The sequence below is a fragment of the Camponotus floridanus genome, unplaced genomic scaffold (genome assembly GCF_003227725.1).
Source record: "Camponotus floridanus strain SB8 unplaced genomic scaffold, Cflo_v7.5 scaffold18, whole genome shotgun sequence".
NCBI classification, from domain to species: domain Eukaryota; kingdom Metazoa; phylum Arthropoda; class Insecta; order Hymenoptera; family Formicidae; genus Camponotus; species Camponotus floridanus.
In genome coordinates, this window is record NW_020229303.1 from 1306086 (window position 1) to 1316325 (window position 10240).

At 29.5% G+C, this 10240-nt stretch overlaps 2 protein-coding genes across 7 annotated transcripts in view; one reads left to right on the top strand and one right to left on the bottom strand.

Annotated features, from left to right (window-relative positions):
- Positions 1–2449, bottom strand: part of LOC105256308 (tubulin polyglutamylase TTLL4) — a 176522-nt gene extending 174073 nt beyond the window's left edge. For 3 of the 6 annotated variants that reach the window (XM_025407602.1, XM_025407601.1, XM_025407603.1), the window contains exons 1-2: positions 1968–2449; positions 1162–1458 (exon numbers count right to left, since the gene is read on the bottom strand). The gene's annotated coding sequence lies outside the window, so the exon portion shown is untranslated. The remainder of the gene's footprint in view (positions 1–1161; positions 1459–1967) is intronic. The other 3 variants (XM_025407604.1, XM_025407608.1, XM_025407607.1) reach the window with 3 other exon arrangements.
- A 1018-nt stretch (positions 2450–3467) lies between these two features.
- LOC105248724 (golgin subfamily A member 6-like protein 2) lies at positions 3468–10028 on the top strand. Its single transcript, XM_011253665.3, has 11 exons — positions 3468–3573; positions 3646–3819; positions 4098–4292; positions 4419–4603; positions 4960–5080; positions 5157–5364; positions 5471–5805; positions 6132–6299; positions 6390–6476; positions 9696–9733; positions 9869–10028. The coding sequence occupies exons 1-11, from the start codon at positions 3493–3495 to the stop codon at positions 10026–10028; spliced, it is 1752 nt and encodes a 583-aa protein (XP_011251967.2). The 5' UTR covers positions 3468–3492.
- The last annotated feature ends 212 nt before the right edge of the window (positions 10029–10240 follow it).

Sequence of the window (10240 nt, forward strand, 5' to 3'; positions counted from 1 at the left end):
GAAATATATGAATGATATAATAAAATATATTTAACGATTGACTTAAGACACACGTGGAGAGAAATGTCAATGTAAAGTTGTACAAACCATAAAATATCTTGGAAATATCCCAATCGCATAAAAATGTTATATTAAATTTATATTAAATTTTATATTAAATTTATATTAAATTTTATATTAAATTTATATTAAATATTTTATATTAAATTTATATTAAATATTATATTAAATTTTTATTAAATATTTTATATTAAATTTTATATTAATTTCAAATTAAATTTTACATAATCTAAAAGTATCCTTGCGAAATAAATCTGCCTTAAAAATGTGTGTGTGTGTATATATGCATGGAAAAAGGCTCTCCACTCGAATCTCAGATCGGAATCTGAAACGTGATCGCGAAATTTGAAACTTCCGTGTGATATGGCAGTCTCAATCGCAATCCTGGTCGTATCAACGGAAGTTTGAAAATATCTCGTGATTCAATCTCATATTTTATAACAAGCAGATTACATTCTCGTCCGATTGCAATGGGCTATTCGCGAGCAGAAATGCAAATGGTTAGGCGCGCTTAACCTCTTCTATCGCGAATTAACGTAAATAATTTTATCCTCAAGTGCGCCATTCGAACGTAAATACGAATCTGCCGTTGATATCTCTCGACTTCGCTCGCAATCAGCGATCGACCTCGACGTAGAAAAATACGTCATTGCGCGCGCGTCGAAATTTTGCGCGCGTAACCTCGAAACCCGCGCCACACGAGGTGAAACGAACCGACCGAGTCGTTCGGAACGAAAATTATTGCAATTCCCCACCATGCGCGCGAATAAAGCCCCGTAAAAAAACGACAAGGTCGCTAAAATTCACGAGGGCTCGAGATGACGATCCCGATCGCCCCTCTCCCTTCGCGTGCGATGCACATCGCGCGACCGATTTCATCGACGCGGAGATTAAGGTTAGCGTCACCGGGATCGCGAATCGACGTCTTTCGCTCCCTTCCCTTGTTCCGCGAATTTACGAGCTGAGAATTCGCCTCGAGACGTCTCGCGAGACTCGCAGAAACCGTCGACGACCGATTCGTCGTCGACTATCGCGAGAGGCGGCTGTCAAGGTTAAGCGCCGATCCCGAAGGACTGTTATGGTAGATCGTCGGCGACTCACGTGCTGGCGTCGCGTAAACAGGAGCCTCGTCCGCCGCCGTAATTCGCCGATACGGCCGCGTCTCGACGTCCACCAGGTGATCGCCGGGATGTCAGTCACATCGGACGCTCGCAAAAAAGCGGAAACACTCAGCACTCCGAAATTATACTCACTTTTCACGATAACCGAACCGCCACTCAGCTATAGCACGTGCTGTCACCACAGGTGCACGGCCGCGCTCCGCCGTCATCTTGCGGCGCGTCGGCGAAGCTCCTGGCAGGCGCCGCGCCTCGTTGATAATGTCGGTAATTGCAGAGCCTGTCGAGGAGATAAATAAGTACATGGTAATATGATACTCGATACAAATAATGTGTTCACAATATTACGTAAATAAGGATCATTTCAAGAGTCTCTGAAATTCAAATGTGCTTTATATATTTTGAGCAGAATTTAATATTTGTATATTTAAAAAAAGTATAATATTAAATAAATTATCTAAAATTTTAAAAGATAATATAAACATATAATTATAAATAAAATAAAAATAAAATAAAAATTTTAATGATAAAATTAAAGAAAATAATATATTACATAAATAGAAAACTTTTTTGATAATAAATAAAAATTGTTTAAATTTTACATTAATATTTAATAAATAAATTATTTATTTACACTAATATCATATGTATTATGAATAAATTAATAATTATATTATTTATAATTAAATATATATAAATTATTATATATATATATATATATATATATATATATATATATATATTAAACTTTTGGAAAATAAATTTTGCACGAATTATAATAATACTTACGCTAATTAGAGCTGCTTAGAGCTGCAATCACACTCAGAATTCACTTGAATTGTCACACGCGATCGCGATATTCACGATTTGTGCATAATACGATAGTCGCCCGTTACTTTTCTCGACACTCCCGATGCTTTACGCTTACTTCATTCTTCCTAAAATCGAGTTATGATTACAGCCATTATAGCATTAATCGTGATGATTAAACGACGTTATTCAAACTCACTTATGCTTATCCACTGCTCGCGATTATACTTGTACTGCATTTTGTCACATATAATTACATTGTCACGCATAATTACACTGTAAACGAACGCGGAGGCAACTGACGATCTCGACTCGCGATTCCATTAGGGGAGACTGGTCCGATTCCGGTTACTACGCAAATCAAATATGGCTGACACATTTGAATCAAATTTGAACGCAAATTTCTATCAACATTCATGTATATGTCTGTATGAAATATAAAACGCAAATATTATAACGATTTTTATCACTGGAAAATTAATAGTCTCGTTGTAATATTTATTAGAATCACAATTCATCACTCTTGCTAATATTTTACGTTAAACACTTTACGTGAAGTAATTTATTCTTGCGCGCGACGCGAGCGAGATAAGTTCAGACCGATCCTCGCGGCAATTGAGATGGTACTAAGCGAGAAACTATTTTGAAGAATGCTTACACGTCACGAGTAAGGAAGGCGACAAAAAAACAGAGCGAGCCGACCGCGCGCTTTGTTTTTGTAAACAAGACGCGGTTAAGTTCAAGCTTTACGCGATTCTAGTATCGTATATTATTCGTCACTATATTCATTGTTATATAATACATTAAAATAACGAGAATAATATAATATACAAATTCGAAATTTCAAACTTGAATATGAAAATTGAAATGTTTAGAAATCTTCGATAAATAAATATAATATAAATCCTCGAGTTCTTGAGTTTTCTGAAACATCAAGTAACATGGTATATAAAGCATTGTAGGAATTAAATAAATTAATGATTACAATATATAAATTATTAATTTAATAAATTATTATAAATTTCCTTTTCTTACAAGTAACTTATAATATACAAGTAACTTATAAATATTTTAAAAAGTTTCTTCTAACAAATATTTTTTTCTCCTTAAAGGAAATTAAAAATTCTAAAAATAGTAATTAAATAAATTAACTTGATCACAATATAACATAATTATTGCATATTTCCTTTTCTTACGAATAATATATAAATAATCTAGTAATATTAAGTATTTTTAAAAAATTTTCTTCTAGCAAAATATTTTTTTCTCATTAAAATAAAATTAAAAAGTCTATCATTTTTTGCACAATTGAGAAAATAAATTTCTCCTTGTTCTTTTATTCCATACAAAGAGCGCATTGATCGCTTTTATTTGGTTTCTATGTCAACCATTTATGGTGTGCGAATGTATTCGTTAAGCTCCAAGCTGCAGTTTCTCTGCAGACCTCAAGCTATTCATATTGAAAGAAACTTTGTTTTATTTGTATCATTTCTTTTCTTTTAAAATGGTGCGGGAAAAAATACATCATCCGGAAATGCGAACGACATACCTCTTAAAACCTGGGCAAACAGTCGAGGATATCAGAGTGAGTGTTTCTGAAGTTCAAAAACTAGAATTTTCTGTAATTTATTTTATGAAAAATCGCCCTTTTTTGCAGCCATCTGAAAGAACTCGAGCATTAATCATGACAAAAGGAGCTTTTCAGCGTTTCGTGGATTATACTACAGAAGAAGATAGAATAACGACACAACAAGAAAAAGAGGCTGCAAAAGTAGCAGCGCTAAAAAAAGCAACTTATGAAAAAAGTAAAACTTGGGACAGTAAGATAGAAGTATGTTTTTATATTTTCAAAATACGTTACAGTCAAATAAAAGTATTTATTTATTATACAATTTTACTACAAGATTTATTTATCATAAAATGTATATCTTAAAATGTGCTCCATTTGCTTCAAAAAGAGAGAATCAGAACAAAGAATCTTACATTTTAAAGCGAAAATAGCGTCAAATGGAGTGCACATTTAAATGTGATAAAGATAAAGTTTTTTATATATTTTTCGAATTTTTATTATATTTATTCGTCATTTAAGCGAAAATGATTTGATAACAGAATATTAAGGCGAGGCAGAGAGAAAAGTTACTATCCAAAAGACAAAAGGCTGAGGAAGAAAGAAAGATGTTCGTGAAGGAAATGGCAGAAAAAAAGGCGGCAGAGAGGGCAAAAGTGGTACAGCAAGCAAGGAAATTGCTTCAGCAAAAAAAGCCTTTATGTCGGCGAATTAACCGCGCTCTTTTCGCATCCGAGGTGCTTTTTTACTTCACACTCACTCTGATATCCACGAAACAGATATTCATATAATATCCCTAAGCACATAATTTCTTTCCATTAAGTAGATTCAAAATTCTCATCTATTCTATTTGATCTCATCAGTGTTTCAGAGAATTGGACGCTCAAGTAATGTTTCAAAACATTATTAAGACGATGGATAAAGAACAGGATATGGAATATGCTAATTCAATTAAGACAAACGTCGCGAAATATGAGGAACAAAAAAGGCAGGAAGAAGAGGAACAAGCGAGAAAGATAAAGGATTACGAAATGGAATTGAGAAAACAGTAAAAATTAATGTGTTATTAATAATATTAATATAAAATTATATATAAATATTATATTTTATTTTATATATATAATTATATATAAAATATATAATATAAATATTAATATAAAATGTGCATAAGAATATGATTATTTCTAAATATGTATGTCTCGGAATTATTTGAAATATTATAGTAATATTATTAATAATATAATATTATACATATATATATATATATATATATATATATTTATATATATAATTATTAAGATATATTATTAAAATATGAGAATCTAAAGAGGGAAAAATGAAAAAAAATATGTTTGTCTTCAATATTATACTGCGTCACGTATTATTAGATCAATTATAAATCAGGATTGAAGAAAACGAACGAGACAATAAATTAAAATTAATGAAGGAATTGGAGACTGAAAAACAGGATCAAAGGAACATAATTCAAAATATGCGACTCATAAAAGAGAAAGAAATGCAAGACGTATGTATTGATTTTGGCTTTAAACATGTTTTATCCCAAAAGATCTAATATGTATAATTGTATATTTTGTTTATAGATATTAAATAAAAAGAAAAGACTCCAGCAATTTTTCAAAGAAGCGATAGAGGAAAAGAAACGATTCGAACTGGAATTGAAGCGCAATGAAGAATTTGAGGATCGAGCATTGGAGATTTATCAAAAAGCTAAAGATGAAATACAGAAAATCCAAAAATCAATAACGCTGAAAGAAAAAAAAAAGAAAATGCGTGAAGCACAAATTATAAGTCAGATAATATTTTTTAATTTTGTATTTGTCGTGTGTGTTTGTATATGATGCACAATTAAAATAGATTAAATTTATATTAACTAATAACTAATAATTCTTTTTAGCGGAAAAATATGAGCCAATTAAAATCGAACAAATTCGCGAGATTAAAGAAAAGGAAATTTTGAAAAAAGCTGTGGAAGAAAAAGAGGCTGCTGAAATAGAAAAGAAAAAAGCTCACAAAGAACGAGAAGAAACTATGCGTGCTCTTTTGGAAGAATATAAACTTCGTGATACGGCTGTAAAAACAAAGCAAAAGCAAGAGGAGAAAGACCTAAAAATTTGGGAGATGATGCAAAGATTTAAGAAAAACGAATATGACGAGCAATTTAATTTAGAAGAACGAAAGCGACAATGGCAACAAAAATTAGACTATGGAATTGAATTGCAGAAAGTTACTGTAAGAAAATAAATTTAATAATAATAATAATAATAATAATAATAGTAATAATAATCAGAATTAACAGACTTTTTAACATATATATAATTAACGTAAATAAATTAAAAATTTTAAATATTAAATTTTGTATACCGTGTATTTGAACTAATTTTTGAATTAAATTTAAGAATAATTATTTCTTTTTTCCATGGATTTTAACATTAAAATGTTTTTCTATTTTCTCTATTTTTTATTTCAAATTTTTCGTTTAAAATAAATTTTTACGGTACTTTCTTTGTAAAATGTATTAATAAAAATAGCAATTATATAATGCCTTACATTAATAGGAGGAGAAACAAATTGAAAAAAAGCGTGAGGAAATTCTTGAAATCGAAGCCACAAGCATGAAAGCTGCGATCGAGAAAGCCAATAAAAAAATTTTAGCTTATGGAGACGAAGTTTTAAAAGAATCGAAGGGTGTGAGACCACTTTATCCAATTCTTAAAGCTATAGAAGTAAGTTTGAACATTTATGTGGAAGGACATAGGAGAGAATTTTAAATTTAATTATAAATAATTTTTAAAAATTATTCTGTGCTTTATAAGGAATGTAAAAAGGAGATGGGATTAAATGTCACTAAGAAATCGAAGAAATCAGAGCAGATTGATCGAAGAGGAAATATAAAATCCTTCGTTATTGCATAAAATCTATGCCGATCAATTAAAATATATTGTTTGCAATAATTATTCACAATAAACAACGTTAATTTATATCTTATCAGTTTCATATCTTATCTCTTTTTAGTTGTCATCAGATTTATAAATATTATCCAATCATTATGTCATTTATCCGGAATAAAGATTACGTTGCAATATCTCGAAGTCCTGTATTTTTCTATTCTAGAGTTTACATAGAGATTGATAACATAAGATTAAAATACAAAGTTGGCTATATCACGAATAATTTATCAACTCGTAATAATTCTAGACAACTTCTTTATAATAAAACTATAAATAGTTTTTTTAGGAAATGTGTGTTATATTACGTGTAAGTTCAATTAACACAACATCTAAAAATTAATATGAAGAAGATATTTTCTGTTATGTCGTTATATAATATGTAATGTACTATACACAGAGTATCTCTCATATAATTAAATTTTCACTAATTATTAATTAAATAATCATGGTTAATATTATCTCGATTTTTTATTACTTTAACATTTTAATCTTACAATTCGTATCATGTGTGTATGCTATATATATATGTGTGTGTGTGTTTAACGCCTAGAATATATTTTTATATCATATTTCTTTATATTTTCGTTTAAATTTTATACATTGGTACATTCAAAACAACAATATAATAATTGTTCAAATAATTCAATTGAATACCGACTTTATTCGAATTGTAGAAACTATTCAAATCTAAAATTTGAACATCTCCATTTGAAACAGTTTAAAAATCTGGATTCGACTTCAGTTTCCGAGTAAAATATAAAAGAATCTTATTAAAGATTATATATGTATGTATTACTACTAAAATTTTTCTCTTCATTCTTAGATTATTAATTATCTTACACATCATTATTATTTTTATCTGTAATTGTTTTGTAATCCGATAAAAACTATTAAATTGATTCAGAAAAATATATTATGATAAATATGATAGAAAAATATATTGTGATTATTCGCCTTCATATTCTCCCGAAATTTTAATCCTATATTTCGCATTGCAATAAATAAAGGTATAGAATATTAAAAAACAATAATTCTCAATAGCTTATTGCGAAACAATGAAATTCTAAGTTATAATTTCTTAATCAGATATACATTGGATTACACAAGTTTTAGATATATGCTGCAACAAAATCTTATTAATTTATTTCTTTTATAGAGAGAGAGAGAGAGAGAGAGAGAGGGGGGGGGGAGAGAGAGAGAGAATTATATAGATTATTTTATTAATTACAGATCAGATAATATGAAAATATTGTTTACTATCAATATGTATCGTGAACTTACATTATTGTATTTGATTACACATTATGCGATATAATAATAACGATAATAAGAGAGGAAGACATAATCATCGCAAAACATCGCGCATGTAGTTCATATTAATTAATAAAAATAATAATTTCCTAGAAATAAATTATATAAAATATATCGATTTTAATGGAAATATTATTCTTGCCAAGCGTGCGCTTTGCGTTGTTCAGTAATGTAAAAATGCCATTTAAGTCGTTTCTACTGAAACAGAAATATACACAAACATGAGTAAAATTATTTCATATATTTCAAATTTTGCTAGAGAATTTAATATAATTATAAATTAAAAAAGAGACTTACAATTACCACGGTTCCTCCTCTTGTATTTTATCGTAGGGCTCAATTTTAAATAATTTCCTAAGAAAAAAAAAATGTCGTAATATCCCAATATATTACGATCGCGCTTCCTTCGTATCTTATAAATTTTCCAATTGCCATCTTTCGTAGACGGTACGTTATGCAGTTTCAGTAGCAAAGCCTTTTATTCTTATGTCACTCTTCTTCTTCTCAGTCCTTTCGTTCGATTTCGAACATAATAATTTCTCTCTTTCATATACCTGTGTTGCGCACCAGATTATCACACGCATTATTATATGGAACCTACAGTTTAATGACGATGCCGAACGGCTAAATTGGAGAGATTCTCTTTGCTATTGCCTTCTGAGAGAGGAGCGAACGTATACAACTTTTCGGTTCTTGAACCGGGAATTGAACCCGGGGCTCTTGGCTTTGTAGACTAACAACTGTCTACTGTGCTGCACGCTTCGCTCAATTATATCGCTCAGAAACTGAAAAAATTTATAATTACTATAATGCATAATATTATATTTTTTCAGTTTATAATTATAATATTGTATTTATTACCGGAGACAATATTAATTTCGTGAATCATTTTTTAAGCTTTATAAAATTACGTATTGCATATTTAAACACGTGAAAATCATGCAACAAATCAGGAAATAATTAATTAGATGCAGAGCTTATTGTTAGTTATATTCGTAATTCTGAATTATTATATACGCGCTCAAAGATTATCTCATTACATATTCTTCTAATTATTATCATGGAGAAGCAAAATCAAATCATTACCCCACATGCCCCGCACATAATAGAATCTAATTATAAACATAAAATTTAATAACTTTAACATCTTGTCACTTTTATTATGAATTACCTTTTAGAAATTATAAAATGATTGTTAACATTAATTATTACAGTCTCTGAATAGAAAAATTAAAATTAAAATTTGAAAAATGATAAATAATCAACAATGAAAGATTATAGTTTATTTATGGCTGAAAGCATTTTACGGTCTTAGAAATCAATACAAACAACAATTGTTATTTTAGTCTTTTGACTTGTAAATTATAAATAAAAGTATAAACTCTTTATATTTTAAATATTATTTTTTATTTATGAAGTCATTTACAATCTATTCAAAAATCTGTCGAACATTTATTTGTATATTATGATTAAGAGATTATAATTTTATAGATCTCGAATCATTTTTAATATTTTTAAATATTAACAAGTATGAAAAATTAAAGAAAATGTTGAAAAAAATAATAATTATATAATTAATAAAGTTATAAATTTTTCTAGTGCATCAAAGTTCCAAAAAAATTACCTATGAGATATGACTATATAAACTTAACTATTACCACCAATATATACACGCGACTTTTTCAAGTACTGGCGTATGTATTAGAGATCAGTGGTTTTTTAATATGCATTCTTGTGTAATATATTGTGCATTATAGTAATTATTTATTTTTTCAGTGCGTGAGAGATATCGAAGAATTCATAAACATTTCCTATCGAAATTGGGTACCCAATTCCATTTAATTTTTGTCTTGGTTACAGCAAATACTGAGGTTGAATCTCGAAGGAAAAACGCCATCGTAATATATTAGGATATTACGACGATATATTTTCTCTTAGAAAATTATTTGAAATTGAACCCTACGATGAAATACAAGAGGAGGAACTGTGATAATTGTCTCTTTTTTAATTTATACTTATATTAAATTCTCTAGTAACGGCATATCCTATGAAGAGAGCATTCACAGCATTCAGCCCATCGAATCATTGCTAGAAAACAATATTCGTGGACTAGAAAAATGTGTGAGGCAAATGGCTGGATCGGGAATCGAACCCGAATCTTTCGTTTTCCGAGCAACTGCTCTAGATCACTGAGCTATTCACACCTCACACCTGATATTGCTCTTTAACACAGTGATATGCGACTCAAGAACAATGTTAGTATCTCACTCGATGGATACAATGCCACGGAGGATCCCTGAAAGGTCGCTCGCTGACCAAATATCATCTTGGCAGCCCACTACCTCCGAAAAAAGATGTCTCTGGAAAATAGCTACTGTGTCTACATTTCTCAATATTTTTAATTG